At 40.3% G+C, this 17,451-nt stretch overlaps 1 protein-coding gene across 1 annotated transcript in view; it reads right to left on the bottom strand.

Moving 5' to 3' along the window:
• LOC126471470 (uncharacterized) overlaps positions 1-5,417 on the bottom strand; it is a 45,058-nt gene extending 39,641 nt beyond the window's left edge. The window contains exon 1 of the mRNA XM_050099667.1: positions 4,828-5,417. Coding sequence (XP_049955624.1) covers positions 4,828-5,112 — 285 coding nt within the window. The 5' untranslated portion in view covers positions 5,113-5,417. The remainder of the gene's footprint in view (positions 1-4,827) is intronic.
• Between the last annotated feature and the right edge of the window lie 12,034 nt (positions 5,418-17,451).

The raw sequence follows: 17,451 nt of genomic DNA, 5'->3' as shown, positions 1-17,451 counted from the left end.
CGACCTGTGACCGGACCGCAGCGACGCACGGATGCACGCCAAGACCGTAGGATCCTACGCAGTGCCGTAGGGGACCGCACCACCACTTCCCAGCAAATTAGGGACACTGTTGCTCCTGGGGTATCGGCGAGGACCATTCGCAACCGTCTCCATGAAGCTGGGCTACGGTCCCGCACACCGTTAGGCCGTCTTCCGCTCACGCCCCAACATCGTGCAGCCCGCCTCCAGTGGTGTCGCGACAGGCGTGAATGGAAGGACGAATGGAGACGTGTCGTCTTCAGCGATGAGAGTCGCTTCTGCCTTGGTGCCAATGATGGTCGTATGCGTGTTTGGCGCCGTGCAGGTGAGCGCCACAATCAGGACTGCATACGACCGAGGCACACAGGGCCAACACCCGGTATCATGGTGTGGGGAGCGATCTCCTACACTGGCCGTACACCACTGGTGATCGTCGAGGGGACACTGAATAGTGCACGGTACATCCAAACCGTCATCGAACCCATCGTTCTAACATTCCTAGACCGGCAAGGGAACTTGCTGTTCCAACAGGACAATGCACGTCCGCATGTATCCCGTGCCGCCCAACGTGCTCTAGAAGGTGTAAGTCAACTACCCTGGCCAGCAAGATCTCCGGATCTGTCCCCCATTGAGCATGTTTGGGACTGGATGAAGCGTCGTCTCACGCGGTCTGCACGTCCAGCACGAACGCTGGTCCAACTGAGGTGCCAGGTGGAAATGGCATGGCAAGCCGTTCCACAGGACTACATCCAGCATCTCTACGATCGTCTCCATGGGAGAATAGCAGCCTGCATTGCTGCGAAAGGTGGATATACACTGTACTAGTGCCGACATTGTGCATGCTCTGTTGCCTGTGTCTATGTGCCTGTGGTTCTGTCAGTGTGATCATGTGATGTATCTGACCCCAGGAATGTGTCAATAAAGTTTCCCCTTCCTGGGACAATGAATTCATGGTGTTCTTATTTCAATTTCCAGGAGTGTAGGTAATGGGTGTCATGGCCTGGATGACTTGACATGGAATGACCCAAGATCAAGTTAATGTGTGCAGTTTTGGAAATACTGATTCCCCATGCCATTTAATAACGTACAGTGTCCTAAAAGGACAAAAAGCTGTAAAGGAACTTTCCTTAAAAGAACAACAATTACTTACTAGACGGAATGGTTTACACCCTACTGAAAATGCTCAACTATGCTTCCACCATGACACTTTACTCCTACAAAGATTTGAATTTTTGCAAAGATCGTGCCGCAACCTGTTTGGTAAGAAAAACCACACTACACAAAAAAGTTTGCACTTGATCAACATAGCAACAGCTGACCTTCTAAAAAGTATAATTGTGTCTGGTATTAAACCAAGCCAAAAAAAGTGCCCTTCCTGTTGAGAAGAATTTGATACACTGAAATATTCACAGATGGAAGTTACATCTCGGTCAGATGAAGATGACGAGACTAATGTTGCTCACAATTTGAGTACAAGCTTAACAGCTGTTGGAATATCACCATCAAAATTTCAACGAATTGATGCAAGGGATACAAAAGGATATGCAAAGTGAAAAATACATCAAGCTGAAGGTGCAATTATTAAGAAAGTTGCAGAAGTGGGAGGACTTGATCCCAGTGAACTGGAGCAACCATCTGCAAGCAAGCAATGCTTGACTCGTTCAGATTACAGTCAGCTGATCCTAGTACTGAAAGACAAATTACATATATCAAATCATAATCAGGAAATTCAAACTTTGACCTTTGTTCCCCAAAGCTGGTCTATCAAAAAGACTATGGAAGAATTTTGTTTTTCAGAAAGAATGGTATGTAAGGCTAGAAATTTAAAAGCTGAACAGTGAATATTGGCACAGCCCAAGGTAAATGTGGGGAAAAGCTTCCCGAGGCTGTGACGGCAAGAGTCATAGAATATTTTTATGATGAAGAGTTTAGTCAGTGCGCTAAAGTTGCTAGTAAACATGTTGTCATTACTCAACTACAGCCTGGCCAGTATGTCGCTTGCATTTATGGGGGAAAATGGTAGATAGAAAATATTTGAACTTTCATGTGAAGAAAAAGATGCCTTGATTAATGTCATGAATCCTCATGGAGCTGCTCAATCATTTCACTGGCCAGTTAGAAGAGACATATGCTGCATTTCAGAACAACAGATAATTACAGTCATAACAGTTCCAGCTGCTTCAATGATAGGGCGGCAATACAGTTTGCCGCAACACTAGTTTTGGACATCAGCAACAAATTTAAAGCATTTAATGACTGAAAAATTCTGCATTATGGCTTGTGAACCACAAAGAGACCCAAACAAGGCCCGGGAACCTGTTGGATACCCACTTTCACATTTGGGAACCTGCTAGATACCCACAGTCAGGCCTGACAACCTGTTAGATGCTCAAATTTCGGTTTGGGAACCTGCAGTAAAGAAACCCACCTGTGGCTGACTTTGCATGGCTATCAGGCGAGGCCCCTTGGCAATGGGGCTACGAGTCACTGAGATTGGTAATGGTGTAGCCACTATGGAGCAATGCAAGGATTTTTCTCAAATTACAAAAAAAATCAATAGTTTGGGCACAATTTTTGCACCTTACCCAAAGAGACACCAAAATGAAAATATATTTTTCTAATAGTATAAAATATGCTCTGTTAAATGCTGCTAATGAATGTAATGCGGTAGGTGTTCATTTTGAGATACGTGACTTTGAACACAGATATATTTTGATACATTCATGTTTTTCAGCAAATTTACAGCATGGTAGCACACTAATTAAACACAGAAGCCAGACCAAAATTTGTGATATACTAAACTCCCAGACAGACAGTAGTTTGGCAAAAGACCAGGCCTATAGCCCACTTTCTCCACCACTTACGTCCCATTAAAATATGGGACAAATTTCTTGTGACATGATGTGTTGTCCACTTTGAACTGAGACTATGCCAAATGCATTGCTTTCTGAACTCTACTTCCATCATTTGTGGGTATAGTACAAGAAGTTGTACCACTATACCCAGAAGCAAGAGCCTAGCTCTTTTGCATTAGGAACAGTGGAATGCCAAACCTGAAGATTTCTTCACAACTTTTCGACCTCTTGTAAAACTGGTCTTCACAAAAGTGGCTCTAGCATTTCAACCAAGTTACAGGCGACCCTGAAACTTTGCACCCTCAGGTACATACTGTACAAATTTCATCAAAACTGAAGATGGTTGAGCTGGGAGCCTTAGGCCACTTCACGTGGAACGACCCAGTGGTGGTCGTGCTGTGGGGTAATTGTTCACCATTTTCCTCTCCAAGTTTATCCACTTTACCTAAATCGATGCAGTGAGCTTGTGATACTATTGTGACCTGCTTTTACATGAAACATTCTTGTTTGTTTCAATTTCTTTTACAGCTTCCTTCACTTTATTTGCAGCATGAAAATAAAATTGATGATACACAAACAGTGGATGTTGCTGACGCTGCTCTGTGTTTTGACTTTAAGCAGACTCTGCTGCAATAGGGCACGATATTCTTATGTAAATAATGTTGTGACTGTGTAAGTCAGAAATATTTACAGCTAATAGTTACTTTTTAAGACTACCACGTGTCTTATTAAATGACAACATGTGACAAATGGAGGTAGTTAACCTTCTAAAATGGCAAATTTGAATGGACCGGCATAGTATATTATCAAACCTCTTACTTATTAGGTAGTTCAACCCACGTGTGATTGTTTTAAGCCTATATTCTGATACAGAACACGACAATACTAAAGGTTGGCCCATCACTGGAATGAGGAAATTTCCCCGAAACAATTAAATATAGAAAATTAAATACTTTCCTGGTGTAATTCCTAGTGCTGTCCAATCTAAACCTGAAAGGATGGTCGAAAAGTAGATAAGATATACTTTTTCGTTCAGAGATCCATAGGGAGGAGATCCTAAAGCATGCAGACTATGTCAGGAAACAAGGTTGAGTAATACATATTTCTAAAAAATAATAACATGCCTTTCACAGATGCTACGTGAAACGTCCTTGTGGGGGGGAAAAACACCAATTACATGCAAGAGGTAATAATGTATGTAGTTAGGCACTGAACCATCGGAGCGTCAATAGCAAAATTAAGTGGGGATGGAAAGTCGTGTTCTACCCCTCCCCCTCGCTAATTTGATTATTTTTCAGTTTTTATGTAACATAGAACTATATGTAGCGGTACATAATCGGCATCAAACTAATCGTCCACATTTATGTATTACGTAAAACAGGTCTTCTGAATTAACTTCGAAACTTTGGTTCTTAAATTGCATTAATTATAGAGCTAACTTAAACCTTTGGACTACACTTATGATTCATCCATTATTACAACCTTAATTTCATATTAATACCACCCCCCCCCCCAAGTTATTACATGTTAACCTAACCTAGGCTTTGTGTAACTTCCCGCTCAGTCTCTCATCTCTAACACTATTCCAGTGGAAGACACTATCACATTTTCTGACTGATGGTGTCTAAATTCGGTGAACAGCTCTGTCTCAATGTTATTATATGTTTTAAACTTAGTATATTTAAAAGTTCATAGTATCGTAGGGGCAAATTTGTTTTTGTTTTAGGAAATATTAAAAACCTAAGAACTCGTCAGTTCAACTGACACGCAGAATGCCTGAAAGGCAAAGAGCACCCTTTCTGAGAATGGAAGACTATTGGTAATATGCAGAATATCATAAAGCCAGCGTTATCATTTCGCCTTTACCTCTTTCAAATATTTACACGAATTTGTTACACTCGAAATAACGATTCAACACTGTTATATTTAACAATAGTAAGCATAGAAAACTTACCCATCCCAAAAATTCAAGTGCAGAATGCTCCAAGTGTATGGAATCTGTCCATGAATCTTTTTTATTTCGTCCAAATCCATCTTCGCTATTGGTATTGACGCCTGCATCACCAAGGCGGTTGTTGACATATTTCCTATTTTGTAAACTATTTGCATAATATGAAGTTGCTCCTCTCGACTTGATTATACATGAACTGACCTTGCGTAACTCACAGGTATTCACCAAATTTTTAAAACTAAATTTGCCAAATATGTCTCTAGCATTTTTTGTAAGATGTCTTAGCATTTCTTATAATGTAATTGTCTATCACCTACCGGAGAAACGTTGTTTGTCAACCTAATTAATACCGCACATTTTATCCATACAAATTAACTGTACGAGTAAATTAACGGTGAACACCAGCTATAGCTCAAGCATTTTAAGCCACCCTCTCCCCACAGAAACCAAACGGCACCACACACACTACGCAGTGCAGCCAGCCGGTGTATAACTGTATACACAACATTCAGTGTGCGTATGTGTGTGTGTGTGCTACTGTACACAACTACACAAACAATGACCATCAAAGAACTTCCAGTAGACGCAACCATGGAGGTAAGAATTACCTCCATGGACGCAGCCGAATGAATGACTACCAAAGAACACGTTCAATATTTGTTGATAATAGTAGTTTATCGAAACTTCAATATACTGAAGCGACCTCACACTATCAATAATATTAACAAAAATTGTCAATTATCAAGGCGATTTTAAAGGTTAAGACTTCTACGCCGCCTGGTAGAGTTTTGCACAGAGCATAATTTAATCATCGCTAAAGCTGGGTTTACACTAGCAAGTCGCTTGCAGAAGTTATTGCTGAAAGTTATTGCTGGCCTCTTGCAGCTGTGTTTACACAGCAGCGCAAGAATTAAGCAAGATTCTTCCACAAGTTCTTTGGCAAGAAACTTGCGTCAACAACTTGCTGATACTGTTCACATATGCTTTCAGTACCACTACAAGTGTGAGCCGAAGTGTAAAATGACAAGTAGGCGGGTGAGATATGCTGCAGCTCTTGTAATTGTAATGCAAAACGTGAAAAAGAAAAAGAGAAGTATTTGGGTTAGAGAGTAGATAATGAGAACATCGCAAATTGGTGCCTTTTGCAAGAACTTAGTATCAAGATCATAGATGCTTTTGAAAACTTTTGCAGAATGTCCTCAAATGATCTGGAATATTTGTTGATGTTAACAACGCCAGTCATATCAAAACGAGACACAAACTTCGGTACTGCTATTTCAGCAAAAGAACGTTTGCTAGTCACTCTGGTTTATAGCTACCGGTGAGCTAGGAATAAAATAGGCATTTCATTTATTTATGTGAAACATACAACCAAAAAAAGTTTGAATTTTGAAATCTTTTCTTTGTAGGAGACTCATACGATTTCTCTGATCGTACCCGATGTATGTAGAGCCATTTTAACGTCTTGAAAAGGGAAAATTATTTGAAGGTATGTGAAAACACAACAATGAAATTAAATTTGCATTGAAATAAACTGCATTTTACAGAATGATATGCTTATAAAAATGTTTTTTTTTCTTCTAATGCTCATAAAATGGAAAGTGACAAGCTAAGTAAACAGACTTTCTATGTACTTCTTTTATAGATGTGTCGAAATCGACGAGATTTCATTTAATGCGCTCATCTTCTTTACTCTATCCTTAAAGTCTCGGTTATGCACGTTCCGTATTTCGGGGTAGCTCTCCACGGCTTCAATAAAATGTTCTGTATCCTGCTTCATCCATTCCCGTTTCTTCCCCATTCCTGAAATTTGTTTGCATATAATACATAAAATGGTTGCATAAAATTAAGTCACCACATTAAGTAAAATGTTAAATATGAGTGTTATGTAGACGACATGCTAACTATAACTTGCGCTTCCTACTTGCAAGAAATAGAAATAAATCCTAAAAGCTGCAAGTTACTTGCAGATACTTCTTGCGTGGTGTTTACACTGGAAGGGGAAAACGTGTGCAAGTCACTTCCGCAATAAATTGCTACGTTCGCAAGTCGTCTTGGCGATATGTTTACACTCGCAAATCGCGCGGCAAGTTCCTCCGCGGATGTAAATTGCTGCAATAACTTGCTAGTGTAAACCGAGTTGGTTTAAAAATAATAAAAGACGGTTGTATACTTTGAAGAGACCTAGAGACCTAGAGACACTGGGAAGGTTTCAGATTGACAATATAGTGGTTAGACAGAGATTTAGGAACCAGATTTTAAACATTCCCGGGAACAGATGGGGGCTCTGACCACAATTTATTGGTTATGAATTGTAGATTAAAACCGAAAAAAATTGGAAGAGAGGTAGGCAATTATGGAGGAGGGAACCGAAAAAGTTGAAAGAACCAGAGATTGTTGAGAGTTTCAGGGGGAGCATCAGGCAACGGTTGACTAGAAGAGGGGAAAGGAAATAAGGAGTACAGTAGAAGACGAATGGGTAGCTTTACGAGATGAAATAGTGAAGGAAGCAGAGGATCAAATAGATAAAAAGGCAAGTAGGAATCCTTGGATAACACAAGAGATATTCACTTAATTCATTAAAGTAGAACATTTAAAATTTAGCAAATGAAGCAGCGGAAAGGGAATACAAACATTCAAAAAATGAGATTGACAGGAAGGGCAAAATAATAATAATAATAATAATAGCTTTATTCAACATCGAATGGTACACTGCACATTTGCAAAGAAACAGTAATGATTAAATTTATTTGTACAATACACAAGACACATTCTTCTGAATACGTCATTAATTTACAACAAAATTACAATAAGATGTTTACTGATTTCTATTCACATAATTTCACAAAGCATTTGTTGTTCTTCATATAAGTATGGTACTCTTCTAATGAGTAGAAAGGGTGTTTTACTAAAAATTTCTTAAGTTGATGTTTCAGTTTAATTGTAGGAAGAGCCATGACTGCACTAGGCAGTGCATTAGCTAATTTTATACCTGCATACTGAGGCCCCCTTTCGGAAAGTGCTGTTCTGTGGCTGCCAATGTAAAATCTTTCTTTATTTCTAGTATTGTACTGGTGGAAATCTGAATAAGTGTTTGGGTGCAGTCTTTTCACAAGCAATATGGCTTTTAGAATGTATGTGTTTATAGCAGTTAACACCTCTGTTTTTGGAAACAAGTTGCGACAAGCTTCCCTATATTTTGTGTGGTGTCACCGCCAGACACCACACTTGCTAGGTGGTAGCTTAAATCGGCCGTGGTCCATTTAGTACATGTCGGACCCGCGTGTCGCCACTGTGTGATCGCAGACCGAGCGCCACCACAAGGCAGGTCTCAAGATATGGAGTAGCACTCGCCCAGTTGTACGGACGACATTGCTAGCGACTACACGGACGAAGCATCGCTCATTAGCCGAGCAGATAGTTAGAATAGCCTTCAGCTAAGTCCATGGCTACGACCTAGCAAGGCGCCATTAGCCTTACATAGTTTGATAGTTATCGTATGAAATGTCTCATCAAGAATGCTGTATTCACATTAAGTAATAAGAGTTAAGTATTCGAGGAGCTGCATACTTTTCTTATTAGCATTCACTACTTATCCTGTTCCAGAATTCACGCCCGTCTGCGTTAGATAGCGTGCATTTCGGCCTCCTCTATCTACAAGGTGTTGGTACATTTGCCAACACATCATTTTGCTCCACAGATTATTCTCACACCCCTTTTTTTGAAGAATGAGTAGCTTATCTAGATTGGCTTTGGTTGTTGCCCCCCAAATTTCAATACCGTAGTTCAAGTGAGAGGAGAAAAGAGCATGGAATGCAGTCTTTAGGACTACGTTGTCTCTACACAACTTGCTAATAGTACTGATTTCAAATACATTTTTTGACAACTTAGTTGCTAGGGAGTCAATACGTGTGTCCCATTTCAGGTTGCTTTGGATTGTTATGCCAAGGAATTTTACACTAGACTCTTTCTTTACCAATTCGATGCCCATGTATAATTTAATTTCATTATTCAAACTACTTTTGTTAAACTCCATCAAACATGGTTTACTGGTGCTTACATTTAAGTGGCTTTCATTAAAAAACTGAACAATTTCTTTTGTCACATTGTTGCACTCTGCCTCTAGTTCATTACACGATTTCTTTTTACATACAATGGACGTGTCATCGGCATACAGAACAATTTTGGAATTTATAGTACAGTATTTAATATCATTTACATAGATCAAGAACAGAAGGGGGCCCAACACTGAGCCCTGGGGCACACCATATTTTATGTACGTGATCTCTGATTTGTAGACACCACGTTCCGTTTTAAGTAGAACAAACTGCTTTCTATTGCTCATATAACACTTTATTAGGTCATAAGCAGCGCCTCTATTGCCCATTTTCCATAGCTTGTCTAATAGGATGTCAACGTTCACACAATCAGAGGCTTTTTCCAGGTCTAGGTATACACCTGCCACATGTTCCTTGCTTTCGATACCCCCTATCACCTCTTCAATTAGTTGAGCAGCTGCAGTGCTAGTTGATTTACCTTTTAGGAATCCATTTTGAATTTCGAACATCAGGTTGTGTTTGTTAGGAAAGTTTATAATCCTGTTGTATATAACTTTCTCAACTATTTTGGAAAAGACAGGAAGGATTGAGACTGGTCTGTAGTTTTCTATTTTGTTGTTGTCACCTTTCTTAAAAATGGGTGTTACCTGTGCTATTTTGAGTCTGTCTGGAAAGGTGCCTGATTCTATTATATTGTTGACTGCTGCAGACAGAGGTACAGTGACATTTTGGCTACCGGCTTTTAAAACATTAGTATTTAGGTCATCAGGCCCAGCTGAATTGGAGGGTTTTAGGGAGCTAATGATGCCCATTATTTCTGCACAGTTTGCTAAGCAGGAATGGCTAGAGGACAAATGTATGCATTCAGAAACATATTTCAGCTGGGGAAAGGCAGGCGCTACGTACAGGAAAATTAAAGAGGCCTTTAGGGAAAAGAGAAGCAGCTGTATGAATTTCAAGAGCTCAGATGGTAAACCAGTCCTAAACAAAGAAAGGAAAGGCGGAAGGAATATATAGTGGGCCTATACAAGGGAGATGAACTTGTAAGAAAAATTATACACAGAGAATTGGACGTAATGAAGATGAAATGGGAGATATGATAATGCGAGAAGAATTTGACAAAGGTCTGAAAGATCTAAGTCGAAACAAAGACCTGAGAGTAGATGATATTCAGTCAGAACTACTGATAGCCTTGAAAGAGCCAGCCATGACAAAACTCTTCCATCTAGTGTGCTAGGTAGGCGAAATACCCTCAGGCTTGAAGAAGAATGTGCTAATTCCAGTTCCAAGGAAAGCAGTTGTTGGCAGGTGTGAAAATTACCGAACTATAATTTTAACAAGTCATGGTTGCAAGATACTAACACGAATTCTTTACGGAAAATGGAAAAACTCATAGAAGACGACCCCAGGGAAGATCAATTTGGATTCCAGAGAAATGTAGAAACTCATGAGTCAATACAGACCCTGCGATTAATCTTGGAAGATAGTTTAAGGAAAGGCAAACCTACATTTATAGCATTTGTAGACTTACAGAAAGCTTTTGACAATGTTGACTGCAATACTCTCTTTGAAATTTTGAAGGTGGCAGGTGTAAAATACAGGGAGTGAAATGCTGTTTACAACTTGTACAGAAACCAGATGTCAGTAATAAGAGTCGAGAGGCATGAAAGGGAAACAATGGGTGAGAAGGGAGTGAGACAGGGTTGTATCTTATCCCTGACATAATTCAATCTGCACATGGAACAAGCACTAAAGGAAACCAAAGAAAAATTTGGAGTAAGAATTAAGACTCAGAGAGAAGAAATAAAAACTTTGATGTTTGCCGATAACATTGTAATTCTGTCAGCAAAGGACCTGGAAGAACAGTTGAATGGAATGGACAGTGTTTTGAAAAGAGGATGTACGATGAAGAGCAACAAAAGCAAAACAAGGATAATGGAATGTAGTCGAATTGGGTCAGGTGCTGCTAAGGGAATCAGATTAGGAAACAAGACACATAAGGTAGTAAATGCGTTTTGCTATTTTGGCAGCAAAATAACTGATGATGTCTGAAGTGGACATGATTTTAAATACAGAAAAGCAATGGGAAGAAAAGCATTTCTGAAGAAGAGAAATTAGTTAACATTGAATACAGATTTAAGTGTTATGAAATCTTTTCGGGAAGTATTTGTGTAGAGTGTAGCCATGTATGGAAGTGAAACACGGATGATAAACAATTAAGATAAAAAGAGTACAGAAGCTTTCAAAATGTGGTGCTACAGAAAAAAAAGTTGGATCGATCACATAACTAATGAGGAAGTACTGAAAAGAATGGAGGAGACGGGAGATTTGTGGGGATCGGCTTGCTAGGACACATCCTGACACATAAAGGGATCACCAATTTAGTATAGAGGGAAGCGTGAGGCGTAAAAGTCATAGAGGTAAACCAAGAGATAAATGCAGTAAGCAGATTCCGAAAGATGTAGGTTGCAGGGAGATGAAGAGGCTCATAAAGGATAGAGTAGTATGGCGAGCTGCATCAAACATGTCTTCAGTCTGAAGACCACAACAACAAGATGTCAAACACCCAATTATATTAGCTACTGCTTACAAAAAAAAAAAAAAAAAAAAAAAAAAAAGTGGAAATGGGTCCGAGATTGGTTGAAAAGTAGGAGCAACTGTTCACATGTGAATTTACTGACTGAAATCAGAATCATGGATCTGAAAGATTTCCTAAATTATTTTCCAACAATTTATTAGCGTTGATACAAAATAAAGTACAGAAGTACAATACGTTAATGTGAAAGGCAGTCACAGTCAGCAAGAGTTTAGGAGAAATTTGGAAATGTCTGGCGACAGACACGTCATTCTAATGCTCAAAGTTTACTTCTGTAATATCAGCAAGCTCAATTGCTAAAATTCTATGCAGATGTGTGAAGAAATTGTAACTGCCTGGCAAGGACCTATTGAGACAATGAAAGTAATATTTTTATTACTCTTTGTGATGTGTTAGAGAGACTGACATGCATTTCGCAGATCTCTCCCTAGTAATTGCAGATATATGGCGTGTTTTTAGAAATTGGAGTGTTTTTCAAAACTGCTAAGTAACACAACAATGTATACTATATTTTCAAATTAATGCAGTAAGCAGAGTCATAGATAATCCTCTATTAATCATCCTAAACTGACATATACAATGATTACTCTTGCATAGCCCTATTAAAATTCTTGTGTTTTATAGGCACTTTAAAAACAAGAGCAGACAGAAAACATTAGGATTACTTTTGTTTCTGAAATTCAACGTCAAAGATGGACAGCTACAAATGAAAATAGACACAATAGAAAAAAAACATTGTAGAATCGTGAAATTCTTATAAGAATAAGCAATGAAACGCAGTACTGCACTGGGAAAGAAGTATTTCAGGAGGAGGGAATATGTTTCATAGTGTTGAGGGGTGTGAGAATAAAAGATATGGGGTCTGCTAGGTAGGAAAATTATCGAGATGAAGACATATGTTGGGGATGATAGTGGGAAGACAGAAGGTAGGAAAGAAAGAGGGTAAAGTGGAGCTTGGTATGTGGATAAGGTAGTGGTAACAAGAGGAAAGGGGTGGGGATGGATGCAGAAGGAAAAGGAGAGAGGATCCCTGATGTGGAGTGGGGTATGTGGGGGAGCGTTCAAGTTGCTAGGAAATATAAATACCAGGGCGAATCGCATTGTATGGGAGAGGGAGTTGATTGGAGTTGTGTTGGGATAGGATATGGAGTGTGTGTAGATGTAAGGATGATGGGGTGCATTTGTAAATGTGTGACAGCATATTAGGGTTGATGATCAGAGTGCAGACAGTGGAGTTATTGTACTCTTGTTTGCAGATGGTATAGGGGATGTGGAGGTATTCAGTGCTGGTAGGAGGGGTGGTAATTTGATGAGCTGGTAGAGGTTCCATGTGAGGGAAGGTAAACTGATGCGGAAAATGAGATGGAGTGCATGGGATTTGAGGATCTGGAGAGACTTATAGAACTTTGATGGGGCAGGGGTCTCTGCAGCATTTGCATAACAGAGAATGGGTCAGATCAGTGTTTCGTATGTGTGAATAATAGCGTAGGTGTGTAATCCACAAGTTCAGCGTGTTAGTAGTTGCAGTCTATAGTGAACTTTCTGTTGAATGGTTAGTAGATAAGGTTTCCCCATAAATAGCTGGTCGAGGGTCAGTCCAAGATATTTAGTCTATTAGTGGATAATACAGTCGTAAATGGATAATACAGTCGTAAATGATAAGGTACAGGTCATGGAGATGGAAGTTGTAGGCGGTTCATCTTTTAATTATTGCCTAGATTTTGGAAGGGTTGATCTCGAGGAGCCATCAGTTACACTAGCAGATAAACTGACTGAGGTGGATTTGTAGGGATCATTAGTGTTTCTGGAATGTAGGGTAGAGGCAAGAAATGTGATGGCATCAGAATACTGAAGGAACTGGACTGGTGGATGTGGTTAGAGTATATGGGCATTGTTGTTGTTGTTGTGGTCTGCAGTCCTGAGACTGGTTTGATGCAGCTCTCCATGCTACTCTATTCTGTGCAAGCTTATTCATCTCCCAGTACTTACTGCAACCTACATCCTTCTGAATCTGCTTGCTGTATTCATCTCTTGGTCTCCCTCTACGATTTTTACCCTCCACACTGCCCTCCAATGCTAAATTTGTCATCCCCTGATGCCGCAGAACATGTCCTACCAACCGGTCCCTTCTTCTTGTCAAGTTCTGCCAAAAACTCCCCTTCTCCCCAATTCTATTCAATACCCCCTCATTAGTTATGTGCTCTACCCATCTAATCTTCAGCATTCTTCTGTAGCACCACATTTCGAAAGCTTCTATTCTCTTCTTGTCCAAACTATTTATTGTCCATGTTTCACTTCCATACATGGCTACACTCCATACAAATACTTTCAGAAATGACTTCCTGACACTTAAATCTATACTCAATGTTAACAAATTTCTCCTTTTCAGAAACGCTTTCTGTTATATAGCTAGAGAAGGCCGAAATGCACGCTATAAGCTCACGCAGGATGGCGTGAGGTTTGAAACAGGATACGTAATGAATGCTATAAAGAAAAGTACGTAGCTTCTGGAATACTTAACTTTAATCCATCATTTGTATACACCGTTCTTGATGAGACATGCTTCATACGATAACTATCAATTGCTATGGCGCCTTGCTAGGTCGTAGCCATTGACTTAGCTGAAGGCTATTCTAACTATCTCCTCTGCAAATAAACGAGGCTTCGTCAGTGTTGCATCGCTAGCTAAGTCGTCCGTACAACTGGGACGAGTGCTAGTAAGTCTCTCGAGACCTGCCGTGTGGTGGCGCTCGGTCTGCGATCACTGACAGTGGCGACACGCGGGTCCGACATGTACTAATGGACCGCGGCCGATTTAAAGCTACCACCTAGCAAGTGTGGTGTCTGGCGGTGACACCACACTTTCCTTGCCATTGCCAGTCTGCATTTTATATCTCTCTTTACTTCGACCATCGTCAGTTATTTTGCTCCCCAAATAGCAAAACTCCTTTACTACTTTAAGTGTCTCATTTCCTAATCTAATTCCCTCGGCATCACCCGACTTAATTCGACTACATTCCATTATCCTCGTTTTGTTTTTGTTGAAGTTCATCTTATATCCTCCTTTCAAGATACTGTCCATGGCGTTCAACTGCTCTTCCAAGTCCTTTGCTGTCTCTGACAGAATTACAATGTCATCGGCGAACCTCAAAGTTTTTATTTCTGCTCCAAGGATTTTAATATCTACTCCGAATTTTTCTTTTGTTTCCTTTACTGCTTGCTCAATATACAGATTGAATAACATCGGGGAGAGGCTATAACCCTGTCTCACTCCCTTCCCAACCACTGCTTCCCTTTTGTGCCCCTCGAATCTTATAACTGCCATCTGATTTCTGTACAAATTATAAAATATCTTTTCGCTCCCTGTATTTTACCCCTGCCACCTTTAAAATTTGAAAGAGAGTATTCCAGTCAACGTTGTCTAAGCTTTCTCAAAGTCTACAAATGCTAGAAACGTAGGTTTCCTTTTCTTTAATCTTGCTTCTAAGATACGTCGTAAGGTTAGTATTGCCTCACGTGTTCCAACATTTCTGCGGAATCCAAACTGATCTTCCCCGAGGTCGGCTTCCACTAGTTTTTCCATTCGTCTGTAAAGAATTCGTGTTAGTATTTTGCAGCTGTGACTTATTAAACTGATAGTTCTGTAATTTTCACATCTGTCAACACCTGCTTTCTTTGGGATTGGAATTATTATATTCTTCTTTGAAGTCTGATGGTATTTCGCCTGTCTCATACATCTTGCTCACCAGACGGTAGAGTTTTGTCAGGACTGGCTCTCCCAAGGCCGTCAGTAGTTCTAATGGAGTGTTGTCTACTCCCGGGGCCTTGTTTCGACTCAGGTCTTTCAGTGCTCTGTCAAACTCTTCATGCAGTATCGTATCTCCCATTTCATCTTCATCTACATCCTCTTCCATTTCGATAATATTGTCCTCAAGTACATCGCCCATGTATAGACCCTCTATATACTCCTTCTACCTTTCTGCTTTCTCTTCTTTGCTTAGAACTGGGTTTCCATCTGAGCTCTTGATATTCATACAAGTGGCTCTCTTTTCTCCAAAGGTCTCTTTAATTTTCCTGTAGGCAGTATCTATTTTGCCCCTAATGAGATAAGCCTCTACATCCTTACATTTGTCCTCTAGCCATCGCTGCTTAGTCATTTTGCACTTCCTGTCGATCTCATTTTTGAGACGTTTGTATTCCCTTTTGCCTGCTTCATTTACTGCATTTTTATATTTTCTCCTTTCATCAATTAAATTCAATATTTCTTCTGTTACCCATGGATTTGTACTAGCCCTCGTCCTTTTACCTACTTGATCCTCTGCTGCCTTCACTACTTCATCCCTCAGAGCTACCCATTCTTCTTCTACTGTATTTCCTTCCCCACCTGAATAATTTCTTTTATCTCATCATATCTTTCATCAATTTCTTCATCGTCTGCAGAACTAGTTGGCATATAAACTTGTACTACTGTAGTAGGCATGGGCTTTGTGTCTATCTTGGCCACAATAATGTGTTCACTATGCTGTTTGCAGTAGTTTACCTGCACTCCTATTTTTTTATTCATTATTAAACCTACTCCTGCATTACCCCTATTTGATTTTGTATTTATAACCATGTATTCACCTGACCAAAAGTCTTGTTACTCCTGCCACTGAACTTCACTAATTCCCACTATATCTAACTTCAACCTATCCATTTCCCTTTTTAAATCTTCTAAGCTACCTGCCCGATTAAGGGATCTGATATTCCACACTCCGATCTGTAGAACGCCAGTTTTCTTTCTCCTGATAACGATGTCCTCTTGAGTAGTCCCCGCCCGGAGATCCGAATGGGGGACTATTTTACCTCCGGAATATTTTACCCAATAGGGCGCCATCATCATAGAGGAGATAAATGAGGGGAGAGGACAGAGCCTTGGGGCACTCCTGCAGTGAGATGGGATGTACAGGAATTGGTTTTGTTAATGGTGTCAGAGAATTATTGACCAGACAGGAAGAATGCAAGAAGGTGAACGTGTGTGTATTTGATGTTTTAAAAGGAGCCCAGAATGCCATACCTGTTGTAGGCTTTCTCTTGGTCGAGGGAGACAAAAATAACGATTTTATGGGAGTTGAGCTGATGGGGTAGGAGATGGGCAATGTTCAGGAGCTGGTCATTAGAGGAGAAATTGGGATGGATGTCACACTGGTTAATGGGAAACAGGTGGTGTTGGTTCAATGGTTGATGGATTCAAAGACCTTGCTAAAGAAGAGGTGAGACAGATGGGATGGTAGAAGGAGCTATCAGTTGGAGGCTTTTGCAGTTTCAGGAAAAGTAGTGTTTTGGACGTTTTCCATAGTTGAATATAGTAACCTCTGGAGAGAATAGTGGTGTAAAGGGTTGTAAGGGTACAGTTCTCAGTTATGTTTTTTGTATAGAATGTGTCATGTGCTGTGATTGGTGTATTTAATTCTGTTTGTCATACATTGTCCAAGTACTGGAAGCTGGGAACCAGAGGTGGGACAGTGGTGTTTGTGCGTTCATGGATGGTAGAGAACAGGGAATAATGAAACTGGGGATTGTCAGGGTTGGAGATGTTCGTGATATACGATGCAAAGAGAACAACTGTTCTCAGTTTGTCAGGTAGGGGATGGTTGTTGTTTAGGAACAGGTAGTAAGGGATAGGGTTATTGCCAGTGAGTCGATAGAATCGTTTCCAATAGTTCAAAGAGTTAATGGGGAATGTAGTGTTGAGTCTGGTGCACCAGTCCCACAGTTTATTTGCAGGTAATAAATTCCTGATGTGTCTCTGTATTTGGTGGTGGTGTGTAAGTGTATCCCAGTCATGAGTCCACAAGAAGAAGTGGTACAAGTGACAGGATTCTTGGAGAAGGAGTAGGGCTTGCAGGGGAAGGTTGGAGCAATGGGGATGTATGGTCTTGGTGATAATGTGGACAGATATGGTGTCTGAGAAGGTATCCTGCGGGAAATACA

Source organism: Schistocerca serialis, chromosome 3 (assembly GCF_023864345.2).
Source record: "Schistocerca serialis cubense isolate TAMUIC-IGC-003099 chromosome 3, iqSchSeri2.2, whole genome shotgun sequence".
Classification (NCBI taxonomy): domain Eukaryota; kingdom Metazoa; phylum Arthropoda; class Insecta; order Orthoptera; family Acrididae; genus Schistocerca; species Schistocerca serialis.
This window is presented reverse-complemented; position numbering and strand designations above follow the sequence as displayed.